At 55.6% G+C, this 25,108-nt stretch overlaps 1 protein-coding gene across 1 annotated transcript in view; it reads left to right on the forward strand.

The window, feature by feature from the left end:
• LOC120384907 (acid-sensing ion channel 2) overlaps positions 1-20,927 on the forward strand; it is a 1,047,281-nt gene extending 1,026,354 nt beyond the window's left edge. Inside the window, exons 8-10 of the mRNA XM_039504006.1 lie at positions 2,483-2,562; positions 16,912-16,980; positions 19,984-20,927. Of these exons, the coding sequence (XP_039359940.1) occupies positions 2,483-2,562; positions 16,912-16,980; positions 19,984-20,085 (251 nt within the window). The 3' untranslated portion in view covers positions 20,086-20,927. The remainder of the gene's footprint in view (positions 1-2,482; positions 2,563-16,911; positions 16,981-19,983) is intronic.
• Positions 20,928-25,108: the final 4,181 nt, after the last annotated feature.

Here is a 25,108-nt window from a genome sequence, read left to right on the forward strand (position 1 = left end):
TGGGCACTATGCTGAGACACAAGCACTGATCTGATTGGCTAAGGCCCTTCTCTAGTCCCCCTCCCTGTGGTATCTGAGCACCTCACATTCTTTAGCCTCCCAGCACCCCGATGAGGCTGGGCAGTGCTGGGGAACTGCAACACAGAGAGACTAAGTGACATGCCCCGGGTTACACAGGCAGACAGTTGCAGAGCAGGGAGCTGAACGCTGGGTTCTGAGGTCCCAGGCTACCCCCCAACCACTAGACTATCTTTCCTCAGCTGGGAGAAAGGATTGGGAGTAATTGATGAAAATCTTTTTCATGGAAATTAGTGTGAACATTTCTGACCCTTTGGGTCATGTGACTTTGCACCCAGCGTTCGGGAGGACTGAACCTGCCCAGAGCCCTTTGGCAGGAAAAGGCACCCTTGTGAATTCTGGCATGTTGCTGCGGAAGGAAAGGCTGCCTCCTCCTGGCTGGCTGGCGAGAGCTCAGAGCACGTGTAGCACACGTGTAACACCATGTACTTAGCCCTCCCAGTGCTCTTGGACGTGAGTCATGGAAATCTCACTGCCCCCATTTTGGCGACAGGCAAACTGAGCTCAGAGTCGTGCCTGAGATCTTGCAAGTCTGTGGCCGTATTTAAAACCCACATCTCTTGCATCGCTGCCCGTTGCAGCATCCAGACAAGAGCGGATGCAACAGTCAGTCCCAGGCAGAGTTACTCTGGGCTGGTTCCAATCAGGCTGTGTGATGCAATGCCCGAAATGGCCAGCCTGGTTAGGGACATCGATTGCTGGTGGCCTGGGGGGAAAACGTGGGAGTCCAGTAGGGAAACCTCCTCCATTTGCAAAGGAAAAAGAAATGAAACTGCAAGAGCAGAGGCGAGTTGGAGTCTTTGCTTTAGTAGAAGCACAATGGGACTGTTTGGCTCTTTTCCCACAACTTGACCTTAGGTGACTGGACAAACCCAGAGGGTGGCACTCCCGGAAACTCCCCAGGCACCCTCTGTGCCTCCAGTCCCTAAGCTGTGGAAATGCTTAGCCCAGGCTCAGCTCAGCGTGGCCGCTAGGTCTTTGGGAAGACTGCAGATCCTGAAGCCCTTTCCTCTGCCGTTACTGTCTCTCTCCACGTCTTCTAAGTAACTGACTAGAACCTACTGACCCTGCAGCCTTGGAAGTGACTCAGGCTGGATGCTAATAAGGGTCCGTTGACAGACTGATGCATTCGTTGATGAGATTCTCATGCGGGCTGTCGTCACTGAGCTCGGATGCTGGATCCACGCAAGGCTAGGCAGCTGGTAAGGGCAGGCGGGCAGAGAGAGATGCTGTGGGGCTTTCTGGAACAGCAGGGCTCTGTTCTTGACAGGATTCATGCAGCTTCAGGGCTTCAGCCAGGGCTCCTGAGCAGTGACGTGGGTGAGGCAGGAGGCGACAAAGCCCTTTGTTTCTAGGGGCAAAGGCAGCCTGCTGCAGTGGCCTATATGACATGTTGCCAGTCGAGGTCTCCGCGCTCAGGTACCCGCAGTGCAGTCGTCCCCTTTGCTAGCCAGTGGGCAAAAGAACCTGAAAAACCAGGGCTTGCAAAGCGCTGCCAGAGAAAACCTTTCACGATGCACAACAGCAGGGTCTGCAAAACACAGGCCCTGTTCTGGAGCGCCACCGGCTGGCGCCATAGCTATTTACCTATATACCGGCAGTGCGCACTCCTGTGACGAGAGCTAGAAAGAAAGTGGGCCGCCGGGACTGCATGCCACCCCTAGAAGGTGACATTCCCAGGGCAGGGGTAGGAGGCAGCGTGCCCGTCGCTTGTTCATTTCTGTAAGGGCACAGGAGTGCCACCTGCAGGTCTGTCAGCCTGCACCACACCCCCTTCAACGTGTGGAAGGAGCGGTTCAGTTGCTTGTTTGTTTAGGAGCATTTTGCCTTTAGCCTTCCCCTCCAGTCAATGTCTGTTGTAATATTTCCCCATGCCCTCCCCAAGCCGTCCCTACCGCCATCTCTACCTGCACTGTCACACGACGGGCAGCCCCGTCGACAAGTCACTGGAAACCACTTCCTAACTGGGGAGTTGTTCCATCTTTCATTTCCTTCCCTCGTCCCCGGCAACCAGCAGGCGAAGGTTTGAAACCCGCTGGGCTCCCCTGCGGGCCACAATGCGCCCGATCCTTCATCACTAGCGTGATGTGGAGTTTTCCTAGTAAATGTAGCTTTTTTCTCATCTCAGCGCTTGCTGACTGGGGCAAGAAGCCCCGCTCGTGCTGCGAGTGCCACTGCAATATCGCGTCACCGTCACGGCAGCCTCAGGGGAAACCTTGACGGAGAGCGCGGTGGAAATCCTGGCTTTGTATCTCCCAGGATTTCATTCTTAGCCAGCAGAGAAAGGTGCTGATTGATGCTCAGAAAATCCCAGATAAGACATAACTGATGGGTCCCCATCCGCACTCCCTGAGCACGTTTCTTTGACAGCATGTGAGTAAAACGAGCTCTTTTCTTTCCCCAGGTGACATTGGCGGTCAGATGGGATTGTTTATTGGTGCTAGTATCCTTACAGTACTAGAGCTCTTTGATTATATTTACGAGGTAAGATCTCCCCTTCTGTGTGCCTCATCCCACCGCTAGGCAGCGTGAGTGCCGTGTGATTGAGGGAGCCCGGGCGCTGGGAACTCTGCCCAGCAGATGGACCCCGAGCCAGGCTTGGGTGCAGGGGAACAGCTAGTGAGAGCCCCAGCTGTGTTGCCACCCAGGTGCTTGTAGTTTGGCTGAGATTCGCTCCTGTTCGGAAGCTTTGTCTCAGGGGGTGACGCTCCCCCTGCCGCCCCCTCCCTTCACCGCTTTGTGCCTTTCTCTGCATAACATCATCACCAGCTTTGAAAGTGTCTTGAACTAATCCGCAGCTGCGGAGAGGCGGGAAGTTGGGCCATTCTGCAGCTCTGAGCCGGACGCGGTTGGGTTGGCTTGGGCCAGCATGGATTCGTGCTAGGTCTTCCTGGGGCAGCCGTCTCTACGCCTCCATCAGGGAGGCCGGGTCCTCGGTCCTCCCATGGAATGGCCATCCCTGAAGCAGGCAGCTCCCTAGGGGCCTCGGAACTGATCGACCGGATCAGAACCAATGCCCTGTCTCCGGCAATGGTTGGTCCCAGCTGCTTCCGAGGAAGGTGCAAAATCTGCCATAATGGGAAATTATGGAATAACCAAGCCCTGGGGGGAGTTCCTTCCTGACCCCCACTTCAGTTTCCACCCTGAAGGGTTATGTCCCTTGTGTAGTTTAACCCATCTCGTGTAAATGACACATCACGTCAGTGCTGATGATCAAACCAAGAGCAAGGGGCAGCATTGCACCGACGTTTGCAACCCTGGTGCCCGTCGCCTCCCTGCTTCCTGGTCCCAAAATAGCACTGGCTGGTCGTGTGCCAGATGTGCTGTCCAGCAGCTCAGCGCTCTGGGGATGCAGTCGCGGTGCGGCAGGAAGGGGCCCGCTCCCCTAAGTATCAATAGCATTGGCAAGCGCGGTCTGCAGCCGTGAACACGCTGAGGGAGTGCTCCTCCCCGGCGCCCTGCCCCAGCACGGCTGTGCCAGAACCGTCCCCTCTTCTGTCCCTCCACAGCTCCTCTCGCTTCCTCTCCTCCGCAGCGTGACAGACTCAGCCGCCCCGACCCGCACGGGAGCCATCGCTGCCTGAGCAGGCCTCAGCACCTCTGCCTGCTCCCTGTGTGCCATCCCTCCATGGGCGCAGGCTGCCTGCTAGCTCTGTTCCCCCAGTGCCAAACCCCACGCAGAGCCACAGGCCTCTCCTCTCCTGCACCACACACACATCCACACATCCATGCCCCCCTCACCCCACCCCGGCAAGGCGCTCAGCTGGGTGAGGCTGGCCTGCCTGCCATGCCCAGCTGCCAGAAGATACATGCTCTGTGCACCCCAAACCCAGGAGAATGGCAGCCCGGCTCCCCGCAGCAGCTAATGATAGTGCTTTGCCTCTCTCTAGCATTTTCCACCCGAGGACCTCAAAGCACTCTCAAATCATTAGCGACTTTAGCCTCACAACTGAGAGAATGGCATTAGCCCCACTTTACAGGTGGGGAAACTGAGGCACGGGGAAGGGACATGACCTACTTACTGTCACACAGCAGGGGTGTAGCAGAGCTGGGGGGAGACCCCAGAAGCCCCAATCCCCAGGACCATCTCTCAGCTACGACACCACACTCGGGAGAGGAACGGAAGACGTTTCAGTAGGGGGCGGGGAGGGTTAATGGAGTGGAGGCAGCGGGGCCAGCTGGTTCAGAGGAAACAGAGAGCAGAGATTTGTGGGGAGGGAGAGCTCAGTGCTTTGAGCAGTGGCCTGCTAAACCCAGGGTTGTGAGCTCAATCCCTGAGGGGGCCATTTAGGGATGGGGGGCAAAGATCTGTCTGGGGGTTGAACTAGATGAGGTCCCTTCCAACCTTGGTAATCTATAAATGGGAGTCTCTCCAGGCAGGTGGAGGAGAGGGAGGGGAGCCGGCCTTGCTCTGAGGCAGGACTGGGAAGGGATCTGGGCCTGCCTAGAGCAGCCTCTTCCTCCAGCTGCCCCCTCGGTCAATGTTTACTTCAACCAGACATGGGGGCAGATGGAAAAAACAAGCTTTGTCCTGCCCCACCTGGCTGGGTCATGCCCCTGCCAGGGCCTGCCCAAGGAAAGGGGCTATGGAAGCTTCTCCCCACCATTCAACCCAGGCCTTGTTTACCACCAGCTGAGCACTAGGTTAACAGTTGCTGCTGGGCTGGGTACTTGCCTCTGAGGACCCTGCTCTTGGCAGCAGCTGGGGACATAAAGCAGAGCCCCAGATGCTCAGAGTCTTGACAAAAGTCCTCCCCTCCGCCCCATAAAGGTTTCCTGGCTGCCCAAGGCACCATGGTCACCAGCTGTTCCCAGGCCAGGACAGAACTTGGGAATAGAGCCCGGGGGGGTGGGGAAGAAATGTACAAACATTGACTGAAAAGTGCAGTGTCGGGGCAGCTGAACGTATTCACCCACTCGACAGCCATGAGCCGAAAGGCTGCCCCAAAAAAGTCTGCTAGTGTTGGGAGCATCAAACCAAAATGTTTCCTTCCGACCCTCGGCCACTTGGACAACAGCAAGTGAAAGATTCACAAGATGGCGGCAGCAGCTTCCCCTGGAAGCTTCAGCCCCGTGGGGAGGGCTGGTGGGACCGGGCTCCAATTCCCTTCCCAGCCTGGGGGCATGGAGGGATTCGAACGTGTGCTCCCCCCGTGCCAGGGCAGCACCTTAGGGTATGGGACGTTTGTGTGGCTGGCTCGCGCTCTCCTCTTGAAGCTGTCCCACCTTTCATAGAGAATGAAACTGCTGTTGGAAATGGGACTTGAATTTGGGTCTCCCTCATCCTGGGGCAGTGCCCTGAGCACCAGGCCAAGCCACTGTCACCACGGGCGGCGGGTCTAAGAGGCCAGGGGAGGCTCAGCCTCCCCAAACGGGATGCAGCACCAGCCCACCATCTTTGGGGCGCTGCTGCCGAAAGGGTGGCCAGGCCGTACCCCCACCTGCACTCTGCCCCGAGGCCCCGTTCCCGCTCGTCCTCGTCCCCCGTGGCCCTGCCCACGCTGCTCCTCTTCCCTCTTCCCCCGTCCTGAGGTCCTGCCCGTGCTCTGCCTTTTCCCTGAGGACCCCCAGGTCCGCTGCTCGCGCCTCTCCAATCCCTCCCCCAAGGCAACCCTGCCCGCTGGGAAACGACGGCCAGGTGGCCTCGAGGGAGGGGGTGAGGAGGCGCAAGCGGCAGGTGGGGGGGCTTTGGGCTTTGGGATGGAGCAGGGGGCGGGCCACAGGCCAGGCACCAGGGGCCCCTCCCACTTCTAGGGAGCTTCCAGCGCTCACACCCAGCCTCCCCAAAGGCGGGAGTCACGCGCTGCCCATGACTGGCATCGTGAACAACCAGGACTTGCTGCTGGATATGGCGACGGGTGGTCATTGGGCCAGGGACAGCGAGTGCCCAGGTGGGATGAGCACCCTGCCCTGTTATCCCAGGCTTGCTGCAGGCCGCGGTTGTGAGGAGCTGGGACTGGGGGTGGTTGTGGACACAGCACAGAGCGCAGCGTTGTCCTCTCAAGAATCCCGGCCTTAGAAAAGGCTTTCGGGCCCTACAGCACAAGGGTGGAAACACACTAGCCAGATCGGTGGCATTTGCTTTCCACTTGGCACAGCTAACGCCACTGAGGTTTGTTGCCGTACAAATTCATCCGGACGAGGGCACTGTGAGCGGGAACCTCCGGTCCTGATGGAAATCAAATCCACCGACGTGCAGCGGCGCGTTTGGTACCTTCGCTGCTTCCCTTTCCCTGACCGGGTCCCTCACAACCTGCATTGAGGGAACCCCTGCGATGGCCCCTGTCATGGAGCTGCTGGTCTTCTCTGTTCGCTGCAAGGAGTGTGTGTGGGGGGGGAGAACTGAGAGATTTGAAGGATTGGACAGGAAATCAAGGCTCACAGGGGTGACCTGCAGCCCCCCATCCCTGCCAGTCAGGACTCCACTGCCGACAGAGGCGGCTCCTTGCTTAATTCTAACAGTGCCTTCACTGGCACATGCGGCACCAGTTGGTGCACGCTCCTCTCCGGGCACACAGATGCCTGGCAGAGCCTGCGGTGTGAATACCTGCCATTGCCACAAGGTCATGCCCCTGCTGATGCCGTTCACCTCTAATCCCCCCCACACCCCATACCTTTTACTCTGTCCCAGAGCTTAAATTCTCATTGAATATTTCCTGGAGCCCACAATGCCCCCCCACCATTCTCCGCAGGGCATGCTGGGACTCACGGCTTCAGCCCTTCAGATCACACCCAGGTTCGGGACTCCAGCCTTCAGCCGCAGGGCCCCACGGACCCCCTGAAACCAGCTTGTGGATCCCCAGAGAGTCGCAGACCCCCGGTTGAGAACCGCAACAGCATCAGGCTGGAGTCAATGTTTGAAAATACTTACCAGAGCTCCGCTCCGGACAGCTCCGGCTGAATTTAAGCCCTGCACTTTCCTTTGTGCAAGAGGCTCTTAGGGAGCAGAGAGCGAAATCAAAATAAACGTCTTTGTGCCCTGGGGTTTTCGCCTCCCAGTCACTGGTTCTAATCCAGCCTCAGGTGAGAGTGAGGAGAAGCTGCCATTGGCTGGCCCTTTCCGTCAGTAAGCTCCAAGCACTGTACATCAGAGGCCCACTGAGTTCCACTTTGTGTGATTTCTTTTAATGGGGGGAAAAACACTGACCAAGATTCCCCCTTGGCATCACTTCTCCCCTCCTGCACCCTCTCTGTTTGTTCTAGTGAATATTGTGCCGAATCAACAGCACTGGAGCCCAAATCCAATATCATTGGAGCAGGGCACGGGTTTTATCCAAGGTCACCCAGCAGCAGAGCCAGGAACAGACTCGGTCCCAGGCGAGTGCTCTCTCCGCCAGCCCACACTGCCTCGAAGATGAAGTTTCTATCTGGTTCCCCACAGGCAAGCAGCCACCTTGTTCCAGAGAGAAGATGGGTTTGTGATTGTAACCCAGGCCTGGGAGTCAGGACACCTGGCTTCTATTCACGTTTCTGCCACAGACTCGCTGGACACATCACTCGGTGGCTCAGTCTGACTTGTGAACACCTGCAGAGGGAGCTGAAATCGCGGTGTGAACATGCCACACACGTGCAAAGTGTTGTTCTTATCACAGCACCTGGCCCTGCTCAGTGTCCCACTGCCCAGCAGATGCCAAGGATTATTGCAGGCCATGGCAAGGCTCCTGGATGGGGGGGAAGCTTTCGTTGCACCCCATCTGGGGCGGGATCAAGGATTTTGGTCTCCAGGGTGTCGATCCAGCACGCAGCCCACTAGAACAAACAAAGGGAGAGGCTGGAGGGGGCCGAAGCGACTCAAAGGAGGGAATCTTGGCTGGTTTCTTTCATTAAAAGAAATAAGCGAAAGCAGAATCCGCTGAGCCATGAAATATACCAGAGTGTATGTGCAGCATCCAGAAACTGTAGCCGGGTCAGCATGGAGCAGCTCTCTGCAATGAGGGGAATATTGTTTCATGTCTCTGCCTGCGATGAGCGCGTCCCCTTTTTAATATCACTGGTGCCTCGGTTGAATCGGTTGACTCGGCCAGGCAGAAAACGACTGCCTTTTTTTCACAGGAAGTGCAATTTGTGCTGCAAGTGAAAGAAGTGGAGAGAAGTCCAGACCACTCAGGTGGGGAGGGTTGAGGTTTGATATTTCATCCACCCCGAGGGCCTAATGGACCCACGTATAACATCCTCCGCATCACGTCCATGTATTTTAAAATCGGAACCAAAATACCAGGTGCATCAGGTCTGAAACGTTTCAGCGAGAGGTCGGGGTGGTGGGTCTCAGCTGTGACCCCTCTGCCAGGGCGTGAGCGGGGTCTGGAAGGAGCTCACATGCCAGCGGCTCCATCACCAGGGTGATGAGCATGGGACAAGTGACCCCACTACTGAATGCCACCCAGCACGGCTGGCACTTCTCCGCCCTCTCAGCAGCGGGCTCAGAGGCTGGGTGGGCCACGGAGACTCAGCTCACTGCTCACTGCTACAGGGGTGTCCGTTCAGCACTGGGACACATTCGTGGAGGAAGCCGGCCCAGGTGGTGCTCAGCAGTCGCACCTGCCATCCGTCGAAGCACCCTGCAAGGATCGGTCGGGGCTCTGTGCAATGGAGAGGGTGTCAATCTCCTCATCCTTGCTTTACAGATGGAGACAAAGTGGGCTCATAGGGTCAATGACTGTCCCAGGTCCCAGCTGTAGGATAGAACCCAGGTGTCCTAATGCCTCTTCTGGGCCCCGCCCAGTCCAGTCAAAGACACCATGTCCCCTGGTGCAGAGCTTTAACTCCCCACTACCCCGAGCCCCCCATGTTTCACATCCTCAGCACCACCCAGGAACAGAGCATCTGCCTGTGTCACCAGCTCCTAAGAGCAGCGAATGAGCCGGGCTGTCGGGCCGCGTCACGGTGGTTTCGGTTTCCACTTCGCTAGCGTGCAGACTGGTGGGAGAGATGCTTCATCCCATGAGCCGGCTCAGAGCAAAGCACCAGGCCGGCCCGCGCGTGCTGGGCACTCATGCTGCCTCAGCCGGACAAACGTGATATTTCCTAGGGGCCAGGCCCAGGCTGGCCTCAGTGAACACAGCAGAGGGAGGCATTGAACCTTCTGGCTCCCTACATGTTCCATCCTTCCCACGCCCTCACTGCTGCCTTCGTCCCATCTCCCTCCACAGCCCTCGGAGCAATGCCCTGCCCCCCGTGAGCTCCCCAGCCTCTGCACTTCCGCATGCACCTGCATCGTGCCCTGCCACCCAAGGGGGCACCCACTGCTTTGCACCCTAGAGAGAAACTGGGCCCCTGGCTCATCCTGCTGTGGGGCACCGATGCTGGGAGATCGTTTCCACCCCCAGCCATGCCAGTTCACACGGCAGCCTTTACACGGGGGCAGCTGGGCTTCATTCCGGAGTCTCCCCCACTCCACCACCCCATCCTCTGGAACTCGACCGCCTCTTCCACCTCCTCTCCACAGGGGGGCAGTGTAGTCCTGGGGTCGGGGATGCCAGGGTGGGAGCCAGATGTCCTGGGTTCTAGTCCCAGCTCTGCTGTGGCTTCTTTGCCTGACATGAGGGGAACTCCCCCGGTACAGCGGGCCAACACGAACCCACAAACCAGGCCTTTGTCATGCATAGGCCTCATACTGATTTCACCCAAGCACGCGCACAGCTCCCCTTGAGCGCAGGGTGGGTTCAAGTCAGGGCCCGGGCCTCAGTTTCCCTCTGCTGTGAAATAGGGATAATGATACCCACTTTACAAAGCATGTTGCTGATATGTTCACACCACACAGCACGAATCCAAGCAGGCTGACTTGTGTCCAGACCTGCTGTGAGACAAATGGGGTCTCTCCCCTGGCCATGGGTGTATCGGATATGGCTGGGGAGGCAGCCTTTTCCTGCCTCCGAAAGGGAATTTCATAACCTCGGAGCACTTTCACTGAGAGCTGAGCAAATAAGAGGGTTTCAGTTTGAGAGCTAAACCGCAAACTCTGAAAAAATTCCAGCTTGACTCAAACCAAACCACATCTTTTTCATCAAATCAAAAACACACAAACCAAAAAAATCATGTTGAATTGACAGAAATGTTTCGCGTCGACTCGACACAAATTTTGTTTCAAGTTTGTCATCTGGATTTTGGCCGTTTCAGGTGGTTTTCACCCTTTCTGGTTTTTGGTTTTTTTTGGAGGGGGGGTTAATTGGCCAAATTTGAAATCCAAACGTCACCTCAGCACACAACACTGAAATATTTCAAATTGGAAGTGTCTCGACTCTTTGGGGAGGAACATTTCCCCAGCTGAAACTATCCACCAAATTCTCTATCGGGCTCCAAAAAATGCCCTTTTTTGCAGTGAAGAAAGAAAAGAAAAGAAAAGAAAAAATCCCCCCCACTTCTAATTTCATTAACATCCCATAATAGCCCACTTTAGGGAATCTCCCTGCTCAGGCTTTGCACTGCATCCTTCACAAGGAGATCTATGGGCTTGACCTGGCATCTTAAAACTCGGTCTTGGGACCCTAAATTCAGAGAGAAGCAGGTACCTGCAACAGAGTCACTTGAACAGGAAGAAGAAACTGGCTAGTCAATGATGCAAATATCCCGCACTGTCCTCCTGAGCTGCCAGCCGTGGGGAATGTGCCGCGTGGGGTGTGTGCTGCCAAGATGGAGCATACTGCGTGGTCACAGAGCAGGGGTTTATAGAAAAGGGACCTGCTTTAGCAGGCTACAGATGCCTGTAAAATGCCCAAGTTTAGAGACGTGAAACATGAGCTGTGTTTTGGAGAGGGGAGATTAGAGATGGTGGCGAAAATCTGCATCCAAATCGCCAGCAGAGCCGCAAGGCAGGCAGGAAACCACAGTTGCCCCATTGAGGTCAGGACAGGCGGTGGTGGCTGAAATCGAGGTCAAATGTTAAGGAGCTCTGCCTCCCTCCAGAGCAGAGCGAGGGCAAAGGACAGCTGGGGAATCTCTCTCGCTGGCAATATTACAAGCGAGGCTGGCTGCCCGGCTACCAGGAACGGCTTATGGAGAAAGGTGTCAAGCCTTCCGTTGGACATCACTAGCCCTGCCCTTCCCCAAGAGGCTGAGGATTTCAAGAAGGCCTGCGGGAGTTCGTTGCCCAGCCGACTCCTGTGAAGACCCCGGCCATTATCATCAGTGATCCTTCCCCAAGGTTGCGCACGGCGCTGTACAAAACGCAAACATCGCAGCAGGCCCTGTTCTGGTGCACTGACAGCCCAGGAGAATCCAATCTGATTCCTCACATGCGGGGCCCGTGGTAGAAGTGGCCTTCAGGAGGGATTGCGCTGAAGAGAGGGTGGGAGCCTGGGGATTGGGAAGTGGCTCGTGGCTGCATGGATGAAGACATGACAGTGGGAGAAAGGAAACGGGCTTTGAGACTGCCATGGCGGTGCAGGAATATTATAAAAAGACAAGATCTGAGCTGCGAAAGGGGAGGACAGGAAGTTCAAATTCAGTCCAGTGAGCAAGTGTAATGCTGACAGACCCTGCTTGCTGGTGAGCAGGATAGAACCGGGGAACCGCAGTGCATGAGCCGGAAGCCAACTGGCTGTTGAGCAGACTCGTTTAATTCTCTCGCTAAGTGGCCACTAGATGGGGCAGACCCCTGCCCCCAGGAGGTGTGTGGGTCACCCAGGCAGGGACTAATCTGAATGGCGTCTCGCCACTGGCACCAGCTACCCTATAAACCCTGTCCAGAATCCAAGAACATGCAGCTGGAACTGCTGGAAGTGGGACTCCCCCAGAGGAAAGGCAAGTTGCAGAACAAGAGCGCCAAGCTGCTGTCTTAATTCGGGGGCCACCGGCTCCCTGCGTCTGGGGCACCCATCTCCAGCACTTCGGCTCCGCACTGGAGAGCTGAGGGCGAGCGCTCAGCTCCTGTCAGGGCCGGTGGCTCGAAAAGCTGCCGTGTCAGAGAATCCCCCCGTCCCACCAGAGCTAAACAGCGTCAGGGACGGAGGAGCACTGTCAGCCCTGCATGCAGGGGAACAGCAGAGAGTCAAGAGGGGCCGGCATGTAGGTTTGCTATGCTGCTCCTGGCTGCCTTCACCTTTAAAGCGGGGCGGGGGGGGGAAGGGGGAGACTGCTGATTGCAGGTCCCAGCATGCTGTGCGCCTTCTTGGTCAGCTTTGGGGGGGCTATTCTGAGTTATCTAGTCAGAGACATTCATCAGGATCTTGTGTCTCGTGTTAGACCCGAACGAAGCCCACGGGAGAGGAAACGTTCAGGAGAGTCCGCGGGGTGTGTGTGTGTGTGTTACACACCGTGTGCTCCTGGCACGCTGCTGTCGGGTCTCACTGCATGAGAGGCGGGTGTCAGCGTCAGGGCCCAAGCGCTTGCATTGCAGACTCAGAGCCAGGCTGCCGTGGCATGAGGCTGCACTCAGGCCGACCCAGGAGACCAGACACAGACCCAGCAAGGGACGGGACACAGGGTGTCCGGCGGATGTCAGAATGCCTGGACCTGAGCCTTCCCCTGGCCATGGAAGGCCCCTTGTGCAGATCTGACTGCAGGACACAGATGATCCAAGAGTGCCGGGTCTGCACCTGAGAGCAGAGTGAGTCTCAATCCGCCCCCGCCCGGCATTGGGAAGCTGTGAGTTTTAAAGGCACCTGGTGTTGCTTTCTGAGCTGGTCCTTCTATTGGATGCTGGGCCCGGAGGCCCAGAGCGGCTAAGTGACTTGTCCAAGGTCACACAAGAGATCTGTGGCAGAGCCGGGAATTAGTTCCAGGTCCCTGGCATCCTACCCCACAGCCTTAACCTCTGCTCCTGGAGCATTTAACCCGCTCACCCTCTGGGCATGTCGCCACGTGCTCCTGTCCCAGCTCCATACACCCTCCTTTCCCTACTCAGCTGGCTTGTTACATCAGCTGGCTCCTGCTGCCCGTCCTTGGACTGAGCAGCACCTCACTCTGAAACAAGCCAGTGGCTCTAATGCACCACTGATGGTTAAGCAGCAACAATTTCAATGCATAGCAGCCATTGATTTCCAGGAGGGCTATTCACAGAGTGGCGAAGGCTACTGAGAAGTCGCAGCACGGTGGCACCCGAGCACGGCGATCTCTGGTGGTGTGCGGCACTGATGTCATGAGGAGGCAAATTCATTTAACCAGCATTAGTGGTACAATTCCACTGGCGTAAAGGTGGCAGAATTGGGCTTTTAGACTCCAATCAGTTGAAGTCAGGGACTGCCCTTACTTTGTGTATGCCCAGCGCTGCGCACAATGCGGCCGTGATCCCGACTGCTACAACGCCACAAATAATCATTTATCCCTCAGGCACTAGGGATTTGCCCTCGATAGCAATTTACAGCAATTTACTTAGTTACAAGAGGGCTCCCTATTGTCCGCGGCGCGCAGCAGAAGCGTGCGTAAGAGAGGAGCAAAAAAACCGGAAATGCAGGTTTCCGATTGCAAACAATGACTCTCTCCCGTGGGCATGCGCGAAGTTATGCCAGTTAAATGCCAGGACATATGTTGTTTCACTTCTTAAACAAAAAGCTGTTCCGCTATTTTAGTGACAGGCAGAGAATACTTCAGTAAAATCGTTGAAATTTTTTGACCATTTTAGTAAACTAGGTTTGAACATATGCAAATATTGTAGTGAAATAGTTTATCAACATATGCCTTTTTCAAACATCCAGGAGATTTTAGTCTCATGCAATTTGGGATGGTCAAATGGCATTTTCAAAAGCACCTAAATCATAAGAGCTTGCACTTAAATCGTGCTTTTAAGCAGAAGATCTCAAAGCACTTTACGGTGTCCTTATGTTATAGGTGGGGAAACTGAGGCACAGAGCGACAGCGTGAATTGCTCAAGGTCACCCAGGACTCCAGTTGCAGAGTTGGGAATAGAACCTAGGTGTCCTGAATTCTAGTGCAGTGCTGTAACCACTCAGTCAGACTGCCTTCCTTGGATTTGGCAGATGTGGCTTATTGATTTTCAATAAGCCTTTGGTCTCTGACTTGCTTAGGGACTTTTAAACAATCCCACTTTAAGGCCTGGCCTATGCTAAAAAGTTAGGTTGGCCCAGGTACATGAAAAATCCACACTGCTGTGAGATGTAGTTAAGCCAGCCTAAGCCGCCGGTATAGACAGAGCTAGCTTGATGGAAGAATTCTTCCATCGACCTTGCTCCTGCCTCTTAGGGAAGTGGCGTATGTACACCAATGCGAGAACCCCTCCAGTCAGCACAGTGGTGTCCACACTGAAGCGCGACAGCTGCCGGGCTACGGCTGTGCCACTGTAGCATTTCAGGAGTAGACGAGCCTTACGTGCTATTAAAGAGGTAGTGATGCATTTGCAATGTAGGGGAGGCAGTTCTACGGACAGAGTCCCTTCTGAGCAGCCATTCATATTGGGTGGCATTATTTTGCAATAAAATATAATGAAAAATACGAGCATAAAACTCATCCGGGCTTTGGAGTTCAAACAGACTCTGCTCCCTGGTTTATATCCCAATCTGTGCGCACACAGAATTTGATTAAAATCCAACGAGCCAGTGTCTCTTTTGGATTTTTTGATAGGAAGGTAATAAGAATTCTCTCAAATAAAGTTTCTGGTGGGGAGGTGGGAGGGTTTCCATTCATAGAAGCTGGAGAATATTTTTCTCTTGATACGTTTTTTTTCCTTTGGCAAACATTGATTTCTTGGTGTTACGAATGGAAATGACACTTTATTCCGTGAGGCCTCTGCACAATTGCACAGCACACCCCAAGAGTGTTATACGCTGAGGACATCTGGAAGAACTGTTAGAGATGAGCAATCTTCATTGACAAAGGCCTTGTTTACACAGGGGAAATTGACCTGCAGAACTCTTCCAGAATCACCTTTCTGGAATACCTATTCTGGTATAATTTAGCTATCCTGGAATACCTCCCTTGTATGAACACTCTATCCCAGAATAAATGCTGTTCTGGAATAGCTATTACCGGTCAATTTCCCCTTGTAGAGAAGTCCCTATATTCTGGGGTTAGGATCCATCACATAACACAAGAAACGTGGTCACCAATGAAATTAACAGGTTTAAAACAAACCAAAGGACGTAATTCTTCACACAACACACAGTCAACCTGTGGAACTCATTGCCGGAGGATGTTCTGAAGGCCAAAAGTATAACTAGGTTAAAAAAAAAGAGCTAGATAAGTTCATGGAGGATCGGTCCATCAATGGCCATTAGCCAAGATGGTCAGGGAGGCAACCCCATGCTCTGGGTGTTTCTAAACCTCTGACTGCCAGAAGCTGGGACTGAATGCTAGGGTGGCTCACTCAATACATTTCCCTGTTCTGTTCATTCCCTCTAAAGCTTCAGGCACCAGCTGCTGTCAGATGACAGGATGCTGGGCTAGATGACCCATGGTCTGACCCAGTGCGGCCGTTCTCATGTTCTTATGCAGATAGGTTATTCCATAATAGTCCACTTAGGGAGGTTCTTGCAATTTCCTTTGAAGCACCTGGTACTGGTCATCAGAGATAGAATTAGACAGACCGCTGGTCTGCTCCAGAGTGGCAGTTCCCAAACTCCTGCCAAAGTATCTTTGCCCATCCACCAGCTTTCATGGCCTCTCTGGAAACAGACCTTCTTGCTAGAGCTGCTCAGGAAATGTTTGGGGTGTGTTTTCAGGGAAGAGTTTGGATGAAACCATGATGTCAGAATTTTTGTACATGTTTTGGGTTCGCCTGGAAGGCCCAACGTTCTGTGGTTTTCAGCAACTGACAAATTTCAGAGGGACGGGCAAAAATGTGTGTGGCGGCGGGGGGGGTTACTGAAAAATTTTCACCCGGCCAACTGAGATTTTTCAATAACCCGAAAAATGTCACTAGGAACAGCCCTTTTCCACTGGCATTTCTAATTCAACAAAATAGCTGTCTGCCATCAGAAAACGTCCTCCTCTTCCCCAATTTTTTCTGTCGAGGAAACGGACTCCCCCCCACCCACCCCCAAAAAAATACTGCAGATCTCCTGGGTCCTCTGTGCAGAGAACCTTTTTCTCTGCTGCCCCTTCTGCTGGCTTCTCTGATGGGCCTCAGGGAGGAAAATGTGACTCCATGGGACCCTCCTCTTTTGCTTTAGCCTGTCCCCTCCCCAGCCACGGAGCCACAATGCTGCTGCAGCATCTGGGCCTGTTGGGAACGGTGCTTCAGAGCCAGCTTATCCCCCTTCCTCAGCCTCCGCTGGCCAGAGCGCCTGGCCCTTAAGCACGTTCCTTGTTCAATTGCAACAGCTTCAGTTCGGTCAAACGTGGCGCTCCCCAGCCTGGCAGTTTGCATTCCCAAGCAGCCGGATCCAGCCGTCTAGCGCGACCTGCCCGTGCCCGGCAGCGTCTGTCCTGTGAGGGCGCCGTGCCAGGGGACTGCTCCAGCAATTAGGCAGCTCCCAGGAAGCCCTTCTGCTCAGCGCAACATTTGCAGCCTCTTAGACTCAGGCCAGCGCTGCTGGGGCCGGATGTGCAGTCAGCACCTGGCAGCCCGTCCCCACGGAGCCACCCAGCTCATGAGGGTGGCAGGGACAGGGCCACCCAGCACTGAGGTGTGGGGCGCACAATGGGCCGCAAGCCAGATTGGGGGGGGGGGGACGGCCCATTGCAGCTCCCATCCATAGAAACAGGGCTTGTGGTCTCACCTGGAGCCAGTCCTGTTGGGAGGGTCTGATGCCAGACTGCAGGGCCAGAGAGCGATTTGGCCTTCCACCTTCCCATGGAGTCGTCAAGCTGCCACCAGGCCCTTTAGGGGGCCGGGGAAGATCCCAGTGATTGTCCTGGCTGGCTGGGGGCTGCTCCTGCTCAGGGAGGAGAGCTGTGACTGGCTGTTCCTACCTGAAGTAACCCAGTCTGCCTCTCTTTCAGCTGATCAAGGAAAGATTGTTAGACCTGCTTGGCAAGGAGGAGGAGGAGGGGAGCCATGACGAAAACGTGGTAAGGCTCCTCATCAGTACCGTCCCCGGGGGACTCACTACTACGGGAAGGCAGCATGGCCAACCCCACCACCAGGAGTCAGGCCCCCGTCAGTTGCATGAGCTTCAGTTGCTCAGGAGATTTTTGAATTGGGGAGGGGGGTCTTTTGAATTGCTTTCTGCTTTTTGAGCATTTGCTGGGCAGGGGTGGTGTCCCATTTTCCAACTTCTCCTTGAAACCCTGAGGACTAGAACCTCACTTTAAAACGAAACAAAAAAGAATGAAAGCTGAGATTCCCAGCCGGGGCTTTCAGAAAAACACCACACAGTGCAAGGCGTGCGATAAAATCTTCAGCGTTGTCAAGAGCGAATGTGTAGAAACATCAAGCAAGGTAGACGGGTCGGGGTTGGAGAAGAGAGATGAAACTAAAGAAAAACTGCCCGTTCTTTCACAAAGCTTTGACGCCGACCAATGGGAGACCCTGGAAAGAACGTTCCAAGCAGAGCTCTTCCAAACACAAGAAAACAATGCTGTTCAAAATGGCAAACTTGTTTCTGTTTCACAGGGTTTGAAATTGACCCATTGGTCTATTTTTTTCATGCAATTTTAACTGGCCTTTTTCTCGAAACGTTATCCCCAAAACACGTCGTCTGGCTGAAAACTGAGTGCTCAGTACCTGCTTTTTCGATGCGGAGTTTGGAAGTGATTTCTATAAACATGGCAATCAGTTGTCAATACAAAACAGTAATAAAAACGATCCGGGGAAATATTGCCGAAAATGGACAATTTCAATCCTGTTGACGGCTTTTTAAAAAAAAGTTTCAGTGATTTTTTTTTTTGAGGGGGAGGCATTTTTCAGCTACAACAAAAAGTGGAATCGTGTGCAAAACCAAACTGAAGCTCTGTTTCGGAGACAGCTTTCCAGCCCCCCCCGCACCCCTCAGCAGGCCCTTCCCCTCTGTGCCCACAGTGCAGGCTTTCTGGATGGCTCTGGCCCAGATCCAGGTATTTAGGCACTTAACTCCCATTGATTTCAGTGGGACTTAGGCACTTGAAAACATGGACCGAAGGCCCTGGTTAAATGGAGGCTCACGTCTCCCTATAACAGCTCTGACCAGACTCAAATCCAGGCCCTGGGTGTCCCTGTGGAGCGCAACAAAGCACTTCCCAGCCCTCTTGCTGGTTTAAGGGTTGCCGTGGGGTCCCAGCGGCCTGGATGGGGAAGGGGAGGAGAAGCAGGACCAAGCCAACCCATTTGCAATCTGACCCTTTCCGATATCCCCCTGGGGCTCTCTGACGCTCAGCCCTGGAGCGCATCGAGCAAGGCCAGAGCAGGCACATGGAAGCTCTGGAACTCACCTCCCTGCTCTGTCTCTAGGACCCAGGAGACGTTCAAAGTACTTGCCAGGCCTGTTCGTCCCAGCAGCAGGAGCAAGGCAAGCGCCGGGGTGGGGGGCTCCTGGGCTGACCTTCTCCCCACAGCTTGGGACCCACGCTGGCACCGTCCAGTCAAATCATTCGAGTTGATCGGGACTTTCCCGCAGAATTTTTTTCTTCAGTGGAAGATGCAGTTTTTGCAAAATTGAAATGTTCCACCTGAGGAGTTGCCAGTTTTGCTAAAATAATGAAAAATAAATAAAAATAACCCATCCTGGACCTCATTCATTCACCCGCATTTAATGGAAACGGGGGGCGGGGGGGAGGCCCCCAATTAGCCATTTGGGAAACGTTTCGTTTTTTCACAAAACACAACATCTCCGTTGGAAAGGAAACAGAATGGAAACGTTCGCCTGGCTTTGCAATTTCCCATCCGCAAATCGGACATTTTGCCCCAAATGACTAAACCCCGTTTTTTCCACTGGGAAAATATTTTGGTCCTAAAATTTCCACCAGCTCTGCTGGTAAGGGAAGCCCCAAACGCTGGGTCCTTGCAGCCCTGTGCAGAAACTGTGTGTGTAAGAGATGCTGCGTGTCCCTGATGCTGAGTGAAGAGACGGGGTGAGACCAATGGAGAGACTGGGGCCGGGGGCACTCCGGACTGGGGATATTTCACTAGATGGGGAAGTGAGAGGAAACGGAGGGTTCTGCTCTGCCACCCTGCACTACAAAGCACAACATGACGCTGCCCCCCAGCCCCATCCTGCCCCCCAGCTGTTACCCAGCGCCTCTAAGGCTCTGGCTGCCTTGCACTATAAACATGGGCCCAGACTCAGGTTTGAGCCAAACCCCACCTCCGTCTACACAGAACTCAAGCTGACTCGGGTGAGGCACCCTTCTGGACTCAGGCTCACGGACCCTGCTCGGGGGGGCAGGCGTCAGAGCCAAGTCTGGCGGAAATGCGAGTCCACGCGTGGATACCGCTGAAGCCGCAGACCCGAGCCAGCAGGGCGGCGTAGTGCAGTGTGGACGCGTTAGCACGGGTCCAGCGACTGTAAACCCAGGGTCACAATGCCGTGTGGACGCTCAAGCATGGGTTTGGAAACACCAAGTCCACAAGCACCAGGTTTAAATGCAGTGTAGCCATATCCCAAATTCCAGCCTGTCCCTGCCGCAGGGCAGCATCGGATACCCAGGGGGGCGGGCTTCGCCATCCCACCTCTGGGGTGACAGGCTTTGTCCAGCCCTTGCTGAGCTGAATCAGTTGTGGGGCATGACCCAGGTTCAGAGAGCTGGGGGGGTGGCTGTGCTGACCCACCTGCCAGCGGCGTAGGTGGCAGCCCCTGATACCGCTGGCATGCCTGCTCTCGGGATAAGCATGGCTCTGCAGTCCCCGATCAGCTGGGAGCCCAAACAGAGGGCTGTCAAAAGACAGAAGTGTATTGTTACCCTCAGCCACCACTTAGCCAAGCTAGCATCCCGCTGCCGCCCAAGGGGGCTGGGGATGTGACCATTCCAGGTACGCCCAGGCAAAGCACACCTGCCATGCTGCTGCCCAGGAGGTGGGGCAGCCCGAATTCAGTGCCAACCCCTGGCAGCGCGAGGGCTGAGACCCCCTGCGGTAACCCTGTCGCTCTCCTTCCCCAGAGCACTGGCGACCCCATTCCAAATCATTCCGAAACCATCAGCCACACTGTGAACGTGCCCCTGCAGACGACCCTGGGAACGCTGGAGGAAATCGCCTGCTGACACCTCTTCGCCAGGTCCGGAGTGCCAAGACCAACCGAAAGGAGACTGCCCAGGAAAGCAAGGACCAAGCTCAGGTTTGCACCAGGGGAAAAGGAAGAAAATCGCTATGCATTAAAAAAAATAATATATATCTATATATAACTGTATATATATTATACATCTCTGCCAAAACCAAGCGAGCGGCGCCTTGGCCTTGACACGCGTCGTCCTTTCCTGTGGGGGGGGCTCGTCTTCGGGATCTGAAGACACACTCGTTTTTGAACTGTACAGACCAACACAGAAACTAACAAAGCCACCATTTCATATACTGCCGACTGTATAAAGCACTTGCATGCCGGTACTTTTTATGGCAATCTCTTCCTAGCTGTCTTTCTAAGCTCTGTTCCTCTGTACAGGCTCTGATTTCACTACCAAGAAGGAATTTTGCAGGCCCGTCCGGCCCTGAAATCACCGTTAATTAGGCTGTATTAGAATAAAGAACCAAACAAATGTGCAGCTCTTGGACTCTCCTTACCTCCTTGTTCTTCGTGTCAGTTTGCTAGGCCCGGCCCCGCAAAAGCTAAGCCGTGCTGCAGCCGGGCCTGGCGGAGGGACCACACCTGCAGTCTGACTCCCTGACCTGGATGGCTCTCGGATGACCACACCCGTGGCTACTGTGTCGTGCTCCTGGGTCTGTAACGCAGCTTGTACAGTCCGGTCTGGGGAGGGGCAGGAACGGGCGTGGGGGTTATTTTTCATTCCTTTCCGTTGTGCGTTTTCCTCGTTCGCCTGACTGATATTAAAGCTGGTCTTGTGGAAATGGCCAGACTGTGTCATTCCTGCTTTGCCTCCAACCTGCTCACCACCACCCTGGCCTCCAGGCGGACAGAGCAGCTGGGCTCCCCCCTCAATTGGCTGTTTTGGTGGGAGTGTCCCCTGCATTTGGCCCTGCTGCCTCTCTGGTGGGTAGGGAAAGGGGGCAGCTGGGCTCATCCTCCACTGCCTACCCCTCGGCTGTTAACAGGCGGCCAATCCAGCCTCTTCCTGCTGCATCAAACGGGGGCAGGGCCGTGTGCTTTGTCAGTTTGTGGGCACATTGGGGATTAGCCAGCACCCTCCAAACCCGTCCCCTTCCCAGGTCATCTCCAGGGTGGGCTTTGTTCTTCCCAAAGCTGGGAGCAGCGCACCGCCTTCGTTCGGCCCCCAGCAGCTGCTCCTCCACCCAGGCGACATCACTAGGACATTGACAGCACCACCCAGCGATTGGGACCAGAGCTCCCCTGAGGCTGTTGGTGTTGTGCCTGACCTGCGAAGCCACCCACACGTTTCCACACAAACCCTGTGGTTTCCCTCCCAACAAGCCCCAGCCTGTGCCCTAGCACAGAGTCTAGCCTGTCAGTGCCGCTGCAGGAGTCTCCAATGTCAACCTCCCAACACCCCGCTGCTAGTCAGCTGCTCTGACGCGTCTCTCGGATTCAGGCTCCCGGAAGCACTTGCTTGGCTATGATTCTCTTTGCAGAGGAGCTGGAAGCTGACCCCCTACTGTGGCCTCCCGTGTCCCCCTCGTGTATCATAGACTCATAGAATATCAGGGCTGGAAGGGACCTCAGGGAGCATCTAGTCCCACCCCCTGCTCAAAGCAGGACCAATTCCCAACTAAATCAAGCTGTAGCCTTCCAGAACAGAGCCCAAACCTCCAGACAGCCATGGCGGCTCCTCCCAACACTGCTGTGCAATAGCCTTGTCACGCTGGCCGTAAACAATGCCCTTGACTGGCCCTTCAGCTCCCCTCAAAGCCCCAGCAGGGGCCTTTTCTGGCAGCCAAGTGCTGTGAGTAGAACAAATGATATGTATGTCAGCGAACAGCGGCATGATGGGCCAGCGCCCCAACTGGTGCGGATCGGCACACCTCGGCTGGCTTCTGTGGGTTTATGCCAATTCACACCAGTTGGGGATCTGACCCTACAGGCTTCCCTGGGTCTCAGTCAGGGCCGCCCCTTGGACAGCACCGGCATTGGGGGTATTTAGTGGGTATTGAACTAGTTCTAATCAACTCCAAAGAGTTTTACCATTTCCTAGAAAGTGCAAAATTCCATCCCTCTCCCCCACCCCCACGGCACTTAGCTCGTAAACTCTGGCCTCACTGCATTTCCAGTGCATATGGATTATGGCGAGGGTGACCAGACAGCAAAGGTGAAAACTCGGGACAGGGGGTGGGGGGGAATAGGAGCCTATATAAGAAAAAGACCCCAAAAATCAGGACTGTCCCTATAACAGCGGGACATGTGGTCACCCTAACTATGGGATTTCGCTAACGCTCCCCACCAGCCGAGAAGGTGCCTCCCAGCACACCCAGCAGCGGAGCTGGTCGCTCTGGAAGGGCCTATGGTGTCTGTTTCACAGCCCCCCGTTTCTGCGATTCCCTGCGCCCACCTCTGTCTGGCCAGCTCTTGTCTTGTACGTGAATGACGCGGCCACCCGTCACAGTCTTGTTTGTTCATGCCCCTGTGTGCGAAGGGAACCGTGTACCTTGTCGAAATGATACCGTGTGCTACAGCTTTACACCAATAAAGAGAAAGAAACGTGCGTTTCACAGAGCTCTGAGCTTGGCTGTTTGTATGAGCCCAGACAAGCGGGACTTGGGACAGGCCCGGGCTGGGTTTGTCTCTTTATTAGCGGCGACAGCAGCGGCCTGGGCCGTGCTGGGAAGGGTAGGAACCAAGTGACTGATTGTGCAGCACGTTGAGGAATAACGTCCTTTTAGCAGCACTTTGCAAAGCGCCCCCCCAAGCCGGAGAAGGGCTGGTACCTCTCATTTGTCCCGGACATGGGCGCAAGGCCTTTTGTTATGTGCACTAATATGGAGGTGATGTGTCACCTAACAAAATTCATGTGGTGGGGGTGGGGCTGAGGGGTTCGGAGTGTGGGAGGGGCTCAGGGCTGGGGATGACGGGTTTGGGGTGCAGGCTGCCGTGGGGCTACAGCAGGGAGAGAGGACTCCCCCCAGCTCTCTCTCCCCACAGCAGCACCTGGGCTGGGGGAGAGAGGCACCTTTCCCCCAGCCGCTGCGGCTCTGGGCCAGGGCTGGGTTGGCGCCTCTCCCCTCTGTGACAGGTCTGGGGCTGAGGGGGAGGTATCTCTCTTTGCCGCAGCCTTGAGCACCTACATGGCGCTTAGAGGGAACGTAGGTACCTATTTTAGGTCCTTCCAAGGCCCATCACCATTGCAGCTGAGCACCTCGGAGAGGCACCGAGAGGCTAGAGTGACTCGCCCGAGGTCACCCAGGCTGGCTGTGGCAGAGAACCCAAATCGTCCACGTGAATGCCCCAGCCACTGGCGCATCACACTGCTCTTCTCCGCCCAACAGAGCAGTTACTGCAATGACTTGTACGTGAGCCTGAATCCACAGAGAAGCAGAAGGATCCTGCACTGATTAGGGCACTACCTAGGCCAGGGGTCTCAAACTCAAATGACCCCGAGGGCCGCATGAGGACTAGTGCATTGGCCCGAGGGCCGCATCACTGACACGCCCCCTTGCTGCCCCTGGCCCCCCCCAATCCACCCCTTCCATGAGGCCCCGCCCCTGCCCTGTCTCTTCTCCACCTCCTCCCCTAAGCGCGCGGCTCCCCGCTCCTCCCCCCTCCCTCCTGGAAAGTGCTAAGCGCCACCAACAGCTGTTTGTTGGCTTGGCGGCGGGTCCCGGAACAGAAGGGGCCCCCCACCGCCGAAGACCGGGCTGCGCTTCGGCGGCGGTGGGTCCCTCTTTTCCCCACCCCGGCTGGTCCCGCTTCCCTCCCCCACCCCCTGGCCCGGCCCGGCCCCGGCGGGTCTCGCTTCCCTTCCCCCCCCCGGCCCGGCCCGGCGGTCTCGCTTCCCTTCCCCGGCCCGGCCTGGCCGGCCCGCGGTCTCGCTTCCCTCCCCACCCCCGGCCCGGCCCGGCGGTCTCGCTTCCCTTCCCCACGGCCCGGCCCGGCCCGGCCCGGCGGGTCCGCTTCCCACCCAGGCCCGGCCCGGCCAGCGGCTCCGCTCACACTGAGCCCGAGCGGGCGCTCAGCCCAGAGCTCCCAGCCCGCCCCTCCCACGCGGCTCGGATCGGGCGGGCTCAGGCTTGGACGGAGACTCGGCGCTCTATGCGCCGAGCTCCAGGAGAGGGGCGGAGGCGGGAGCCTCCGCTTTTCTCTTGGGGGCCCCTGCGGAGCCCGGGGCCCGGGGCAAATTGCCCCCTTTGCCCCCCCCGGGCGGCCCTGGGGAGCTCCGCGGGCCGCAGGGAAGAGCTCCGAGGGCCGCATGCGGCCCGCGGGCCGCATGTTTGAGACCCCTGACCTAGGCTGCAGGAGACCCGAGTTCATGTCCCAGCTCCGCTACAGACACCCAGTGTGACCTTGGCCAAGTCACATCGCCTCTCTGTGCCTCAGTTCCCCCTCTGTAAACTGGGTGGGGAATAGCCCTGCCCTCCCGCAGAGCAGTGCTGTACAGCTCAATACATTGCAGACTGTGAGGCGCTCGGCTCCTACAGTGATGGGGGACAGACAAGCACCCTGGATAGATAGGCAGCAGTATAGGGAGAGAGTGGCTTGGGAAGGACGGAGTGGGCTAAGGAGGAGGGGCAATGACAGTGTGTAAATCTATCACCTGCTTTCGCGTCACTGATAACTCAGAAGAAAATTGTCTGGAATGTTTATGGATCAACGTCCTCACAGGTAATGCACAAGACGGAGTACGACGTGGTGTGTGCTACAAACCGCCGAGTCACACGAGGGAATAGTTTGGCTGGCTCTTTAATCCCCGAGCTATAACGTGTCAGAGAAAAAGCTGTGTGATCATGGCAGACTTCAGCCTGAGTGGCACACACTGGAGCTCTCTAGCTGCTGGTACTAAAACATCCTTGGAATTTCTTAATATGATAGATGACAATTTCCTAACTCAAAATGTGCTGCGCCCAACATGGAGGAATTCTCTATTAGCCCTCGTCTTGGCAGATAAAGAGAAATTTATCACAGAATGGAAAATTAATGGTGCTCAGGTGCAGGTGATCATAACTTGA

The sequence above is a fragment of the Mauremys reevesii genome, linkage group 17, assembly GCF_016161935.1.
Source record: "Mauremys reevesii isolate NIE-2019 linkage group 17, ASM1616193v1, whole genome shotgun sequence".
In the NCBI taxonomy this organism is placed as follows: domain Eukaryota; kingdom Metazoa; phylum Chordata; order Testudines; family Geoemydidae; genus Mauremys; species Mauremys reevesii.